A 16,649-nucleotide genomic window follows, 5' to 3' on the forward strand; every position below is an offset into this window, starting at 1 on the left:
GGGAACGATCCCCCCCCTGATCAGCTCACTTTTCTACTACAGCGCATTTTTTCAAACAAAGCTAGAGTGGTCCACCTTAACCTTAAACAGCTTACAAAAACTAAATTGGAAAGTTCAATCGAAAAAAACGAAGGATTGACATCAGCTCTAAAACGAACATTTTAACAAACAAGAGTAGATCTCTTTGGACCGTTCGCTTTGAAAACCGCAGGAACCTACATCAAGCTTTACGGTGTTATATTGACGTGCCCAACAACACGAGCCGTACAACTTGAGATGTGCCAGGACCAATCACCCGAAGCCTTAATCAGTACCTTACGATGACTCGTCGCAGGCAGATGAAAACCAGCCGAAATTGTTTCTGACATTTGTACAAATTTCACCGCAGTTCAGCGGTACAAATAACCTTACGATTCTAATCCAACCATCAGATTGAATAGGCAATCAACCCTTCCTTTGCTCTTGTTTCTGGAGGGGTATGGGAACGATTCATAAGATCAGTAAAAGGCTCATTCTATGCCATCATAGGAAACCAGATTCTAAGAGAAAAAACGCTTACTAAGTTGAACACTTCCTAAATGCAAGACACATCACTACAGTTTCATTTTCGCCTTATGATGCTGAAGCCCTCACACCAAATTTTTTCTCCTCGAGAGAGCGCGTGCCAGCATGCCATTTCTATCCATCCAATAGCCCTCAATACTCAGTCGACAAGGGAAGTTTGTCCTACAACTCGCAACGCATATTTGAAAACGCCTGATCAAGGAGTCACCCTAAGCTACTGCCCTGACAGCGATCGTCTAAAAAATCAGTGAAAAACCAAATCTCATACAATTTTTTTTATAATACTTGTTTTCAACAAACAGGAATCTTTCTTTGGCGAATCTGACTTATAAATAATTGTATTAATTTTTGCGTACTTCAACTGTAACCTTTGTCCTTGCTTCCATTTAGTAACATATATTTCATTACCTTCCTTCAATGACGTTTATGCCTATCATTTGCTAGCAATATTATAACTGACAAGTTTTTGCTAAACGGGTTAACTAATTTAGGTAACTTGACATAGCTAGCTCTTTTCTATCAACCAAAAATGCTTTTTTGTTATAACTATTTAGCAACCGATGGCTATTCAATTCTTTGAGCCCAACCTGCAGTATGAATTATTGTACAAGTTATTAAGTGGAAATATCAAGCTTGATAATTTTAGAGGGTAAATTTGGAAAATATAGATTTTGGATTAGTTTGTTCGATGCCCGGAATACTAAAAAAAGTTATAAAAAGGTTTTGAGTTTTTACAAAACCGAAACAAATTTCAACTTTTGGGTTCGCAGGACAAAGTTTTTTTTTCTGGGAAACCGTTTATCGTTTATCGTTAAATGTTTTCTCAAAATAAAGTTTAGTTTTGTGAATTTTTACGAAACTTGTATGAATAGAGGGCAGCTATGGAGGCCGAGCTGGGTAGCGTCGTTTAATATATAGTGGTTAAATGTTTACAGATCTGAAACTCAATCAATTTGAATTACTTGATGTGGTTTCGATTTCTTAGTTCTTCAGTTTATGATCTTCATTATTTTGCTCTGCCAAATGGTCAAACAGTCGGGGCTAGTCACTACTCATTTGGGATTCGTTGTTAATGGGGCTCCCATTGACCCTGCTTCTTGTTTATGTCTGGCTCTTGCTTCATCCTATCTTGAAGGAGAGCGACAGCATGGTTCGGGAGGACAATTGAAAACCATTTTGTGTGTACTACCCCGCAGTAACCGTAGAAAAACAAGTCCAGCAGATAATACAGATCAATTTCCTTGAGGTCTGTGACATTGAATAAGGGTAACATGTTTCGGAGATTTTCAAAATAGTACGCAAACCATTGAAGAATTTCAGTTTGCTTTGTTTTCCATTCTATCGAGCTTGCTTGCCTCGCCCGATGCGAAGCATGGGCAAAAATAATCTGGCTTTTTAGAAGTGTATTTTTGTAAAAGTCGTGTATTAAAGACGTGTCGTGATCGAACCCGTTGAAGAGGCCCTAAAACAAACCCTACGTCAATAAGCAAAAAAAAGAAACAGAAGAAGTCCCAGGCTTACTACAAAACAGAATATGTTCTACTGCAAGTATTTAATATATCCAGTTACGTTCTTGATAACTATCACTGTAAAATACTTAAGCAAGAACTGTAACAATTAACCAATCATGATCCATGACTAAAACTTACAAAAAATCATAAGGCTAGAAAAGAATTAATCAACTTAGATAACAGTTGTTCTTCCTCTCCTCTAACCTCGCAAGAATAACAGTTTATACTAAATCTTTTGAAACTAGAAAAACATAATAGTAAGATTAGGATTGGTGTTAGACAAAGAAAACATCCGGCCGAAAGTACGATAGTCTGACGAACATAAAGTCTACTTTATTCAAAAATACTAAATGAGAAAGTCACCCCGGACTTAAACTCATCTGGTTCAATTAAGCGAGTCTCGAGCAGACCTATACTAATTTAAAATTGAAAAAGGTAAACAGAATGAACAAATTAGATTAGAAACAAGCAACCGATTGTTAAAACAAAGCGAAAACTGTTAGTTTCTACAATTTTTGTTAGGCTATTGTAATCCTCGGGATGTATTGTCGTGGTAAGACGCTTTGGGGAGAGATGACATCAATTACTTAGATTGATTTTTCACTGCTCTCGAAGGAAAATGACGTTCTTTACACCTAAATAAATTTGATCTTCTCTGAATGGGGTTTGATATGAGAGCGAGGATTGGAGAACACTAAATCAATCCACACGGTTCTTGTATATTAAGACCACAAGTAGATCATTAGGTACTATTTTAGATGTAATAATTTCTGTTTTTATTCTTGACCTGGGTTAATAAAGAGGTAGGTATGCCTAGGAGGATGATTAACCAATGTTCGTCACTGTTTAGCCCAGTTTGAATGGTTAAACTGTTGAAAAAAATCAATTAGACCTGGTACGTGTAAAAGGGTTGAAACTTGAGTCGACATTTGAGGTTGTTAGTCTTTAGTTTAAGAGCGGGTTAAAATAAATAAGTGATCCAGGGAAAGCCTTGATGATCTGATTTTTAAAATGAAATTACAAGTTATGAAAAAGGATTTAGGATATTATAAGTAGGATCGATGCTTAAAAATCCAAGGGTAGCCCTGGTGATCTGGCGTAACAGAATAAAATTAGGATTTCATTTAGAGAAGAATAATCCTTGATAAAACGTAATTGAAAATTTAATGATATAAAAATGGTTAAAGATCCAAGAAAGGTTTTGATGATCTTGAATTGAAAATAAATTAGTCGTTTTAAAACGCTTTTTTTTAATTGAGGAAAAACAATCATAAAAAAATCCTCAAAAAGCAAAGATAAACTTAATTCTATAAAAACTAATCATCAAATCTTTGTACTTATTTTTTTTGGTATATTTTATATTCAATAAACAAGTTTAATCAAAGTTTTGCAATCTGATTGAAAAAATTTACAAAAACGTTAAAACATTAGAGATCTTTTACAGGACAAAAAGAAACCACTTGATATTAAAATTGACTCGCAAAGAATTTCCAACAACATCTAGATTTCTTTTCAAAATAAAGAAAAATTTTTAGACCACAATGACAAAACAATAGTAGCAGATGACACAGATTATGTATGGGACCCGGAATGGTCTCAGGTTTCATTTACTAACATACCAAATGATATCTCAAGTGCAGCAATTGCAACCATCTCGGTATATAAACTTAGAATAAGTCTTCCTTTTAGCTACTGATACCACAACTCTGAAAAAGAACACAATATTTTGTGATAGGGCATTCCACAAAAGTCAGTCTTAAGTCAACATTTATGAATATAGAAGACAACTAAACAAAATTATGAACCGAAATCAAAAAAAGAATTTCGAATGCTCCTGGCTTATATTATTGAAAACTCGAAGATGGATTTTGAAACATACAGACCAGTAACAAAAAAACCAAAATAGACAAATGAAAACTATTTTGCAAATCATAAGTACAATTTTTATACAAACAATTTTGTTAGCAATCCACTAGCACGACCACTCCCTGCGACACAATCCCAGTCTAAAGAACAAAATTATAATCAGCAAACGCCTAGAAATCCAATAACTTTATCCGTAGCTCTTAATAATGAGAAAAAAAAAACTTGAACAGGTCGCCCGAGAGCTATCCATTTTTTCAAAAAAAATATAACCCACCCAAAAGAGAATACAAAAGAAACCAACCAAATTACTCAAAAGATGAAAAATACTTGCATTGACATCATCAACAAAACAACTCTAAACACCGGAAATACCATGGAATGACAAAGATCAACAAGATGATATTTTTCAGCCGGATATTTTAGAACCCTGTATCAGTTCATCAAGGCCACAGCAAACACATCAGAAACTCCTTATAAGACAAAACTAAGCGCAATTAAATCATAACATAGAATCACAGTTTTATGCGAATACTCAAGAATGTCAACTGTAATCAGTGAGCAATGAAATTTTATCAATTTAATTTTTAACAATAACGTGAACTTACCAAAAAATAACTCACGAAGTTTACACAAATAACTAATACATCAGAATCACTTCAAAATACGCTGAATCCATACCTTACGGATGAGTCATATCTGTTACCAAACAGACCACTAATGGCTTTCAGACGAACAGACGTTGAATACTCAGTTGAATTTTAACGCTATCACAGCTATCATAATTTTAAGTATAGGACCAGAACTTGTAAAAACACCACTTCATCAAAATTAGATTCATAGAGGTACACCACTGATACAAACCACCAAAAACAGTTTTCCGTCTAACCTATAGAATTTGAACCCGAGTTGAAACGTTTTACACAAGAATTCTCAAAAATGTTTGACTCAGAAGGAAACAAACAAAGCAAAGTGTTTTATGTGATGAAATTCACAGTTTTCCAAAAGAAATTATCAAAGCAACTCGCTGTGAGATCAAATATTCTGATACAAAAAGCATAATCCTTAGACACACACGACTATAAGGACAGACCTTCTAAGGATTACTTTAACACAAAAATTAGAAAAAAAAGCTTTAAGAAAGAGAGCATCACATCCAACATCAATTCGTGAACCGGATATAAGTTTCCGGAAACTTAAAGACAAATAAGAACAAGCAAAAGCAAAATTGAAACAAAAAAATTTAACTTTTAGAACTACTGTATGTTTAAAATATTCAGACAACTAGGTCCGAAATAACACTCAAGACTCCGATAGTGAACTAGGAAAAAAAATTACCCAAATAATCATTAAATTTGAATAATTCAGAGAAAAAACAAAATTGACTGAATGTCGGTAATTATCGCTGAATGTATACAAAAACAACAAGATACATCAAACCGACCATCAAAACATAAAGCGCCAAATAAAGCCGTCCATCAATACAAGAACAAAGACCAAAAGTTATCAAAAACATTTTGAAAGCAAAAACAGCTGAAGAAAATCAACTCCATATAGCATAGTAAATGCAATTTACAATTATCAACCATGTACCGAAATATTCAAGCACAATTCCCATATAGGCAAAATTCACTGCAAGTATTTATTATATCCAGTTATTTCCAACAACATCTAGATTTCTTTTCAAAATAAAGAAAAATTTTTAGACCACAATGACAAAACAATAGTAGCAGATGACACAGATTATGTATGAGACCCGGAATGGTCTCAGGTTTCATTTACTAACATACCAAATGATATCTCTAGTGCAGCAATTGCAACCATCTCGGTATATAATCTTAGAATAAGTCTTCCTTTTAGCTACTGATACCACAACTCTGAAAAAGAACACAATATTTTGTGATAGGGCATTCCACAAAAGTCAGTCTTAAGTCAACATTTATGAATATAGAAGACAACTAAACAAAATTATGAACCGAAATCAAAAAAAGAATTTCGAATGCTCCTGGCTTATATTATTGAAAACTCGAAGATGGATTTTGAAACATACAGACCAGTAACAAAAAAACCAAAATAGACAAATGAAAACTATTTTGCAAATCATAAGTACAATTTTTATACAAACAATTTTGTTAGCAATCCACCAGCACGACCACTCCCTGCGACACAATCCCAGTCTTAAGAACAAAATTATAATCAGCAAACGCCTAGAAATCCAATAACTTTATCCGTAGCTCTTAATAATGAGAAAAAAAAACTTGAACAGGTTGCCCGAGGGCTATCCATTTTTTCAAAAAAATATATAACCCACCCAAAAGAGAATACAAAAGAAACCAACCAAATTACTCAAAAGATGAAAAATACTTACATTGACATCATCAACAAAACAATTCTAAACACCGAAATACCAAAGAATGACAAAGATCAACAAGATGATATTTTTCAGCCGGATATTTTAGAACCCTGTATCAACTCATCAAGGCCACAGCAAACACATCAGAAACTCCTTGTAAGACAAATCTAAGCGCAATTAAATCATAATATACAATCACAGTTTTATGCGAATACTCAAGAATATCAACTGGAATCAGTGAGCAATGAAATTTTATCAATTTAATTTTTAACAATAACGTGAACTTACCAAAAAATAACTCACGTAGTTTACACAAATAACTAATACAGCAGAATCACTTCAAAATACGCTGAATCCATACCTTACGGATGAGTCATATCTGTTACCAAACAGACCACTAATGGCTTTCAGACGAACAGACGTTGAATATTCAGTTGAATTTTAACGCTGTCACAGCTATCAAAATTTTAATTATAGGACCAGAACTCGTAAAAACACCACTTCATCAAAATTAGATTCATAGAGGTACACCACTGATACAAAACACCAAAAACAGTTTTCCGTCTAACCTATAGAATTTGAACCCGAGTTGAAACGTTTTACACAAGAATTCTCAAAAATGTTTGACTCAGAAGGAAACAAACATTGCAAAGTGTTTTATGTGATGAAATTCAGTTTTCCAAAAGAAATTATAAAACAACTCGCTGTAAGAACAAATTTTTTGATAAAAAAGCATATTCCTTACACACACGACTAAAAGCACAAGATAATGACAAAAATTCTAAGGATTACTTTAACACAACAATTATAATTGTTGTGTTTAATTTTGTCGAATCTAGCAGGACACAAATATACAAGATCAAGTAACACTTATTTAAAATTTTTTCAAAGACTTAAAAAACAACACCATTTTTTTCAAAAATTTACCCTACATAGAACCAGCAAAGCAACAATTTGAAAGCATTAACTGGACATGCATATAAGTTTTCGATCAACTGAGTTCACCAAAAACATAAAGATCAACAGCAATAGAAATTATTCAATCAATTGCAATAGGAAATTTTCGAATATTAGATCCAAAAACTACTCGAACAACGTTTCATGCAACAGGAAATACAACATCAGCTCTCAAGAAAAACTAAATAACTATAGAACTAGAAACAATAGCTAGTTAAATAGATCACGAAATGAATTAATGTCACCACATTCTCAGTCACCTTATTGAAATAATTCACAGTATTCAGAATGAGAAAATCGAAATAATACAGGCAGTACGCCTGAAAACCAAAGATAGATAAATCAGGAACAAATCAAACTTTTCCCGACCCATCAGGAATAGAAAACACGGAAATTTTAGATATGTGCTTTTGCAGTGTCTATAATTTAGTTGCATATCTAAAATTTCCGTGTTTTCTATTCCTGATGGGTCGGGAAAAGTTTGACTTGTTCCTGATTTATCTTTGGTTTTCAGGCGTACTGCCTGTATTATTTTGATTTTCTCATTCTGAATACTGTGAATTATTTCAATAAGGTGACTGAAACGTGGTGACATTAATTCATTTCGTGATCTATTTAACTAGCTATTGTTTCTAGTTCTATAGTTATTTAGTTTTTCTTGAGAGCTGATGTTGTATTTGCTGTTGCATGAAACGTTGTTCGAGTAGTTTTTGGATATATTATTCGAAAATTTCCTATTGCAATTGATTGAATAATTTCTATTGCTGTTGATCTTTATGTTTTTGGTGAAAACTTATATGCATGTCCAGTTAATGCTTTCAACATATGTGCTTTTGCAGTGTCTATAATTTAGTTGCATATGTTGAAAGTGAGAACGAAAGCTCATTATTTATTTGTATGATTAAAAAGCAACCTGAATAGGAAACTCCAATTAACTCTGACCATTATCAAAATGAGTATCGAAACCCAAATTTTGTCGAATCTAACAGGACACAAGTATACAAGATCAAGTAACACTTATTTATAATTTTTCAAAGACTTAACAACCAACCTCATTTCTTTTCAAAATTTTACCATATATAGAACCAGCGACGCAACAATTTGAAAACATTAACTGGACATGCATATAAGTTTTCGATCAACCGAGGTCACCAAAAACATAAAGATCAAAATACACAACAACTATAGATGTCTGACCTTGAAATCAGACCAATCAGCAAATTCTTCATGGCAACAATCTCATCAATAAAATATGCAAAAACACAAAGACAGACGTAAGCGTATTACATTAATACCACAACTCTCCATAAAATACAGGCTTCCTACAGGATGAATGGGATATTGCGAAACGAATGCAACAGTATGCCGTACTCGAGAAAAAGCATAGAGATTAAATAACATTTTAAAGCTGTCAGACACTGGTCAATCTACTATTTTGAGCAAAGAGTAATAAATTAAAATCATCATAAATGAATCAAAACGAAACACTGATTAGCTTACAAAATTCTTCTTTTTGAACCGACGTTTCAACTTTAAAAAACACACAATGGAACAGCAATTTTTCCAAATTTGTTTTAACTTCCAACACTCTCAAATAAATCCAAAGGAGTTTGAACAACTAGCAGATATTTTTTTAAAGTATTTTAATGTTTATGCGTCATCTAAAATCTATTTCTGGAAAAAACAATCAGTATTACATCTTCCACACAAGCCCAACGCAGTTTTAAAAAAAACTACGGGCAAATAATAATAAAATTTATCTACATCACAAAATAAACAGACTAAAAGATTATCTCGATTAAAATGAAATTATCACCCAGATAAACAAAGAACAACAACTCAAAAAAATACCTTTCAAAGTCAATTCAGCATCCTAGCAAAAGGCGAATCACACAAAATAGTATAAGATGCAAGATACTGAAATAAACAAATCGATGAATCTTCTCATCGAACTGAAAGAAGTGATTGTCACAGAAATAAATGGATCACACTATAAAACAGCAGATATGAATAGCGCAAAAAACCAAAAGCCCCTGAATTAACAATAACGCCCTTTAACACAATTCGTTATTCGAAACCAACAAATTTTAACAGATTTGTTGATAGTATCTCGATAAGACCAGCAGCTTTTTTGCCTATATGAGTAACACTTTTGATCAGTAATTCTTGCATGTATGTGTAAAAATTTTTGACAAGTAATCCTAAGTAAAAATGTATTCACATACTTAGAATTTGTCTTCATACAGTCTCAAACAAAACAAAAGTTGTTCAAAGTTTTAGCTAAATACTATCAAGTTCTGTTTAAAATAATATGAAAGCAGCTCCAGAAAAAGTCTTTTTTTAAAACTAAATTGTGTAAGAATTCTCCTATATATTAATGAAAGATAAACAATTAAACTTCAAAAATCGAGAAAAGACGCAATTTGGAAACTTCAACCACCAGCTACAAAAAAAATACAAAAACTCTATGGATTGTTACATTTCTTAAGCAAAAGTGTTTATAAGTTGTAACCATAGCTTAGATCATTTTACAACAAACTATGTCAACAAAACAATTTTGAATGGAAGCTAGAACATCAAAAACGTTTCGCAGAAAATAAAAAAGTATTAGGGAGCAAATTTTGCATGCTAAAATTCCCAGGGCCAGATCAAACATTTAATGCAATGTGCGACGCCTCCAACTTTGACAAACTTAAGAAAAATTAACCATCATCATAAAAAAACAGATTCCAATTAATTCTAATGAGTGTAAATCTACACATAGTCTGAAAAGTAAGTAAAAATCTGCCTTTACCAGATACACTTAGCAAAACTTACCTCCAGAAATACTTACATAAAAAAACAACCGAAGAATTACAACTTAATATAAAAGTTTTTTTTTGCTAAAAATGAAAGATCAACAGGGTTAGAATACAAATATGCAGACAACGGTTGCATCCGATGAAAAAAAATTCACCTAGAGCAATTTAGATTTTATTTAGAATGTAGAAAGCCAAAACAACGTCTATGAAAACAATTTAACAGCAAATGTCATATTCGAACCCATACTACATTCCTCAAGAATGAAAAACAATTCAAAATCCAATAATGAAAAAGAAAGATCTAATAGATACAATAATTTTAGCAGAACCGTAAGAAAATAATAAAAGTAGTCAGAAAAGAAAATGTTTGACTTAGAAAAACCCAATTGACGACATACCTCTATGCTGTCAAAAAAATCAGGTTAATTTCTTGTCATGCAGAGTTAAGGTAACAACTGACTTGCTCAAAAAATATGAAAACCTCATTTTTGTTATCCGCCAAATGAAACAATGGCATAAAAACAAAAGTAAACCCGAAAAAGCCGAGATCATCAATTTGGGAAACAAAACATTACTGGATTACTTCGGAACATTAACAACACCTCAATAAACGGAAAGAGAGATATATTAAAATATCATTACACAGAAACAAAAGTACCCTATCTATCTTTAAGTTTCTTCCAGCAAATTAGATAAACCTTTTCCAGAAGACCAATTGCAGAGAAACAGGACTTTGAAGGACAAAGTTTCTATTTAAGACACAGAGCCGCATTTGATACAAAATGCCCTTTATCACCATCTTTCTTGGTAAAATCAAACATTATGGTCATTGTAGACGCAATTACACACTTTATAGCACTAAAGCGCGTTCCCCAGTGCAATTTTACAGACAACGGAACAGAATTGATTATTAAGGAAAAAACTACTCCCGAACTCACCCAAATCAACCATTTAAAGCAATGTGCAACTCAACCAAAGTTGGAATCGGCGCAGCATTTTTACATTCGCTTACGAGAACAAAATAAATGAACTTAAAAATGACAAACTCAAAGAATTTTACACCAGCAAAATCACGACAATCTTCACTTATGAGAGAATGCACAGCAAAATAAACACAAAATCAGATTACAAATTTTCAATCTCTGGATCAATAAAATTGCATCAATTTTTTTTACAGATCACAATTCTATTATCTTTTTGTTTACAGAAACATTTAATTCTTTTAAAAGAATACACAGATGTCAAATCGTTCTAACGAAAATTCCAAATTTACATATAGTCTGGACAACAGGTAAAAAAAGTTGCTTTAAAAGATAAACTTAATAAAAACACGCCACCAAAGTTAATCAAGCGAACGACAACCGGTGAAACACCAAAAATACGAAATTTTCTGCTAAAGACGAAACATCATTATGTTTAGGATGTAAAGATGCAGTCAAAGTTAACTCTAATAACAAACAGAACAATCACCTCGATTATGTACCACTTTTTCTAGAATGCCAATAAAAACCACTTTGAAGCCGATTAAACAGAAATTAACGAAATAAAATCCATAATAATTTCCTTATGGATAAAAAACTAAACACAATTAAAAACATAGCAACAAGATGTACGACCGAATAAATAATTTCCATTAACAGAAAAAGAAGAACAAATTGATACAATCAGTTTAACAGGACCGTCAAAAGCTTACAAAAAAGTCAATAAAGAAGTACTTTTTATAAAAGACACAATTCACAACATACCTCTATAATGTCGGGAAAATCCAAGGTATTTTTTTTTGCCATGCAAAGTGAAACTATCAACCGACCTACTCAAAAAATTCAAAACTTAAATACTGTTATCCGCCAAATAAAATCCTGCTTTATAGATACACGTAGTAAAAACGCGCCACAAGATTTGGTTAAACGAAAGACAACCTGTGAAATACATCAAAATACAAAAAATTTTCTTGCTTACGATGAAAGATCACCGCGATTAGAATGTAAATACGCATTCAAAGTTTACTTCGATAACAAACAGATCATTCACCTCGAATTTTTCCCACTTTCTTTTAGAATACCAACAAAAACCATTATGAAGTCGGTTCAACAGGAACTAACTCATTTAAACCCATATTATAGTCCTCATGAAAAAAAAACAAAAAAAAATAAAAACATAATAACAAGTTCCACAACGGAATAAAGAAATTCCATTAACAGAAAACGAAGATCTAAGAGATACAGTCAACTTAGCAGGACCGTCAAAAACTAACAAAAAATCAAAGTGAAACTATCAACCGACCTACTCAAGAAATTCAAAACTTAAATACTGTTATCCGCCAAATAAAATCTTGGCATAAATACAAAACTAAACCCGAAAAAGCCGATATTATTGTTTTAAGAAAAAAAAGTCATAAAAAAAACGAATATCATCATCATAGGAAAATAAAACAATACTGAGATACTTCCGATATTTTAGCAACATCTCATTAAACAAAACATAGATACATAAGAATATCATTGCACAGATACAAAATTACCCTGTCTACCACTTTCATTTTAAAAATCATTTCAAATAGCACGCTCTCTGTATACTAAAGAACATATTGGATCAGAGAAAACATATCAAAATTTTACATAGAATTTTCCAATTTGCATTCACTGTCTAACCTGCTAAGTAAAAAAATTGCCACATAAAAACAAATTGCAGAGAATTAGGATTTTAACCGAAGAAATGAATCAAAATTAAAAATGGATTCTAGCTAAAAACTAAAAATCAACAGGATTAGAAAACACATATGCAGTCAAAGTGGCATCCGATTAGAAACAGATCATTCACTAAGAGCAATATACACTCTATTCAGAATGTAGAATGCCAAAAAACAATTATGATGTCAAATTAACAGGAAATATATCGTTTAAACCCATATTATTCTCCTCATGGATAAAAAACACAACTTAAATATAAACATAAAAACAAATTTCACAAAGGAAATAATCTTTTCCAATAATGAAAAAGAAAGATCTAATAGATAAAATCTTTTTAGTAGGACAGTAAGAAAAAATCAATACTATTCAATAAAGAAAGTAATTGTTGAATTAGAAAACACAATTGACGACATATCTCTAATTTTTTCTTGCAATGCAGAGTTAAGCTAACAACCAATTTGCTCTGAAATATGAAAATCAGAATTCTGTTTTCGCCAAATGAAATATGATGAAAGCCGTTATCATCGTTTTGGAAAATAAAACATTACTGGATTACTAAATTAAAAACAACTCAATAAACAAAAACAGAGACAAATTAAAATATCTTTACACAGAAACAAAAGTATCATATCTATCACTGAGTTTAACTTTAAATGCATTCCAGACATCACACTCTTTAAAGACAAAAGGACATACTGGATCAGAGAAAACATACCCTAACTTCACACAATATTTTTAATTCGTAAACCAACCAAAGTAATATGGATTAAATTACCTTGAAATGACTCTCTCACCATCAAACTAGATAAACCTTTCACCAGACAGATTGCAGAGAAACAATACTTTGAGGGACAAATTTTTTGTTTCAACTACAGAGTCTCATTTATTACAAAACACCCTTTATCTGCCAATAAAAACCACTTTGAAGCCGATTAAACAGAAATTAACGAAATAAAATCCATACTAATTTCCTTATGGATAAAAAACTAAACACAATTGAAAACATAGCAACAAGATGTACGACCGAATAAATAGTTTCCATTAACAGAAAAAGAAGAACAAATTGATACAATCAGTTTAGCAGGACCGTCAAAAGCTTACAAAAAAGTCAATCAAAAAGTACTTTTTATAAAAGACACAATTCACAACATACCTCTATAATTTCGGGAAAATCCAAGGTCTTTTTTTTGCCATGCAAAGTGAAACTATCAACCGACCTACTCAAAAAATTCAAAACTTAAATACGGTTATCCGCCAAATAAAATCCTGCTTTATAGATACACGTAGTAAAAACGCGCCACAAGATTTGGTTAAACGAAAGACAACCTGTGAAATACATCAAAATACAAAAATTTTTCCTTGCTTACGATGAAAGATCACCGCGATTAGAATGTAAATACGCATTCAAAGTTTACTTCGATAACAAACAGATCATTCACCTCGAATATTTCCCACTTTCTTTTAGAATACCAACAATATTTAAACCCATATTAAATGTGAAATACATCAAAATACAAAAATTTTTCTTGCTTACGATGAAAGATCACCGCGATTAGAATGTAAATACGCATTCAAAGTTTACTTCGATAACAAGCAGATCATTCACCTCGAATATTTCCCACTTTCTTTTAGAATACCAACAATATTTAAACCCATATTATATTTAAACCCATATCATTCACCTCGAATATTTCCCACTTTCTTTTAGAATACCAACTCATTTAAACCCATATTATAGTCCTGATGAAAAAAAAAACAAAAAACAATTAAAAACATAATAACAAGTTCCACAACGAAATAAAGAAATTCCATTAACAGAAAACGAAGATCTAAGATATACAGTCAACTTAGCAGGACCGTCAAAAACTAACAAAAAATCAAAGTGAAATTATCAACCGACCTACTCAAAAAATTCAAAACTTAAATACTGTTATCCGCCAAATAAAATCTTGACATAAATACAAAACTAAACCCGAAAAAAGCCGATATTAACGTTTTAAGAAAAAAAAGTCATAAAAAAAAACAAATATCATCATCATAGGAAACAAAACAATACTGAGATACTTCCGATATTTTAGCAACATCTCATTAAACAAAACATAGATACATAAGAATATCATTGCACAGATACAAAATTACCCTGTCTACCACTTTCATTTTTAAAATCATTTCAAATAGCACACTCTCTGTATACTAAAGAACATATTGGATCAGAGAAAACATATCAAAATTTTACATAGAATTTTCCAAATTGCATTCACCGTCTAACCTGCTAAGTAAAAAAATTGCCACATAAAAACAAGTTTCAGAGAATTAGGATTTTAACCGCAGAAATGAATCAAAATTAAAAATGGATTCTAGCTAAAAACGAAAAATCAACAAGATTAGAAAACACATATGCAGTCAAAGATGCATCCGATTAGAAACAGATCATTCACTAAGAGCAATATACACTCTATTCAGAATGTAGAATGCCACAAAACAATTATGATGTCAAATTAACAGGAAATATATCGTTTAAACCCATATTATTCTCCTCATGGATAAAAAACAAAACTTAATTATAAACATAAAAACAAATTTCACAAAGGAAATAATCTTTTCCAATATTGAAAAAGAAAGATCTAATAGATAAAATCTTTTTAGTAGGACAGTAAGAAAAAATCAATACTATTCAATAAAGAAAGTAATTGTTGAATTAGAAAACACAATTGACGACATACCTCTAATTTTTTCTTGCAATGCAGAGTTAAGCTAACAACCAATTTGCTCTGAAATATGAAAATCAGAATTCTGTTTTCGCCAAATGAAATATGATGAAAGCCGTTATCATCTTTTTGGAAAATAAAACATTACTGGATTACTAAATTAAAAACAACCTAATAAACGAAAACAGAGATAAATTAAAATATCTTTACACAGAAACAAAAGTACCATATCTATCAGTAAGTTTAACTTTAAATTCATTCCAGACATCACACTCTTTAAAGACAAAAGGACATACTGGATCAGAGAAAACATACTCTAACTTCACACAATATTTTTAATTCGTAAACCAACCAAAGTAATATGGATTAATTTACTTTGAAATGACTCTCTCACCAGCAAACTAGATAAACCTTTCAACAGACAGATTGCAGAGAAACAATACTTTGAGGGACAAATTTTTTGTTTCAACTACAGAGTCTCATTTATTACAAAACACCCTTTATCACAATCTTCTGAAGAAAATTCCTGAATTATGGTCAAGGTAGACGCTTGTACACACTGTCGCACTGAACCCCGCTCTAGGCTGCATTGCGTACTATGAATAATCGATAGGAAAGTTCGAACTGCCTGAATTCCTTGTCACAGATAACGTAACAGAATTGATCAAAAATGAATCAATTGCTCCCAATTACAACTAAATCAACCTTTTTATGCTATGTGCGACGCATTCAATCTTGCTTAAGCAGATGTTTTCAGTAAAAGCACGCCACCTGAGTTTGAGTTACTTACACGAAAAACAATCGTGAAAGTACCATAGAATATGAAATTTTTTCTGGCTAACGATGAAACATCACCAGAGTTAGATTGTAAGCATGTAGTTTAAGTTGACTCCTGTAACAATAAGATCACTTGCCTAGAACATTTTAAATTTCATTTAGAATGTCAAAACAACCATTTTAAAGTTGAATGAATAGAAAATAACGCATATAAACCCATACCAAATTCCTAATGGATAAAAAACACATTAAAAACAAAAAAACAAATTCCTCAACGGAATAAATTGTTTTTGTTGATAGAAAAAGAAGATCTAACAGAAACAATCAATTTAGCCGACCGTCAAAAAAAAACATTCAATATAGAAAATATTTGATACAAGATACCCAAATGACCGAATACTTCTATCATGTCAAAAACCCATGAT

At 31.7% G+C, this 16,649-nt stretch overlaps 1 protein-coding gene across 1 annotated transcript in view; it reads right to left on the reverse strand.

The window, feature by feature from the left end:
• Window positions 1-1,606: 1,606 nt before the first annotated feature.
• The window catches only part of LOC134851450 (mucin-2-like), a 353,473-nt gene continuing 338,430 nt past the window's right edge, over window positions 1,607-16,649 (reverse strand). Inside the window, exon 6 of the mRNA XM_063867549.1 lies at window positions 1,607-2,026. Within this exon, the coding sequence (XP_063723619.1) occupies window positions 1,634-2,026 (393 nt within the window). The 3' untranslated portion in view covers window positions 1,607-1,633. The remainder of the gene's footprint in view (window positions 2,027-16,649) is intronic.

This window comes from Symsagittifera roscoffensis, chromosome 7, assembly GCF_963678635.1.
Source record: "Symsagittifera roscoffensis chromosome 7, txSymRosc1.1, whole genome shotgun sequence".
Lineage (NCBI taxonomy): Eukaryota > Metazoa > Xenacoelomorpha > Acoela > Convolutidae > Symsagittifera > Symsagittifera roscoffensis.